The 622-nt window shown below is 64.5% G+C and overlaps 1 protein-coding gene across 1 annotated transcript in view; it reads right to left on the bottom strand.

Moving 5' to 3' along the window:
• GOLGA7B (golgin A7 family, member B) overlaps window positions 1–622 on the bottom strand; it is a 9,036-nt gene that overhangs the window by 766 nt on the left and 7,648 nt on the right. Inside the window, exons 3-4 of the mRNA XM_009323306.1 lie at window positions 478–603; window positions 5–103 (exon numbers count right to left, since the gene is read on the bottom strand). Of these exons, the coding sequence (XP_009321581.1) occupies window positions 5–103; window positions 478–603 (225 nt within the window). The remainder of the gene's footprint in view (window positions 1–4; window positions 104–477; window positions 604–622) is intronic.

Below are 622 nucleotides of genomic sequence, written 5' to 3'. Positions count from 1 at the left end.
CGACCCTCATGCCACGCTCCAGGGGGTCGGTGAGCAGCAGCCCCCGCGGCGCATAGATCTTCTCGTTCTGCTCCTGGATGTACTTAGAGATCTTCTTCAGGACCTGCCGGCACACAAGGGAACACTCAGGGCCTGCCAGCCCTGATGCCTGCTCTGGCTTCCAGCCCCCCTGCTCTTAACCCTCTCCGCCCTGCCCAGCTGATGCCTCAGCTCCCTGGCCCCTGCCCACTGCCCGCCCATGCCAAGATCTGCTGAGCCTGCAGCCCTTCACCAGAGCCTCCTGGTCCCCAGGAGCACCCAAGCCCTTGCACACAGGGCAAGGTGGCTGTCATGGCATGCACCCAGCAGCATTGGCTGGCCCAGGGCTATACAATATCCTATGGGGGCCCCATGACTTCAGACCCCTCTGCCTGCTGAGCCTCCACAGGACACTGACACAGGGCACCTCCCACCCTGTCGGCCTGCCAGGCTCCCTACCCGGCTCTCCAGCTCAGGGGGGAACTTCGTCTGGAACTGGCATGTGGTCCCGTCGCTGTAATCCCGCTGCACGAAGACCTTGGTGGCCAGGGATGCGCTGCGCCGCAGCTCCTGCAGGCTGTGCACCTGGAGAGTGGCAGGGTGA

This window comes from Pygoscelis adeliae, unplaced genomic scaffold (assembly GCF_000699105.1).
Source record: "Pygoscelis adeliae isolate BGI_AS28 unplaced genomic scaffold, ASM69910v1 Scaffold294, whole genome shotgun sequence".
In the NCBI taxonomy this organism is placed as follows: domain Eukaryota; kingdom Metazoa; phylum Chordata; class Aves; order Sphenisciformes; family Spheniscidae; genus Pygoscelis; species Pygoscelis adeliae.
Note: the sequence above shows the minus strand (reverse complement) of the source record. Positions and strands in the feature narration are given on the sequence as shown.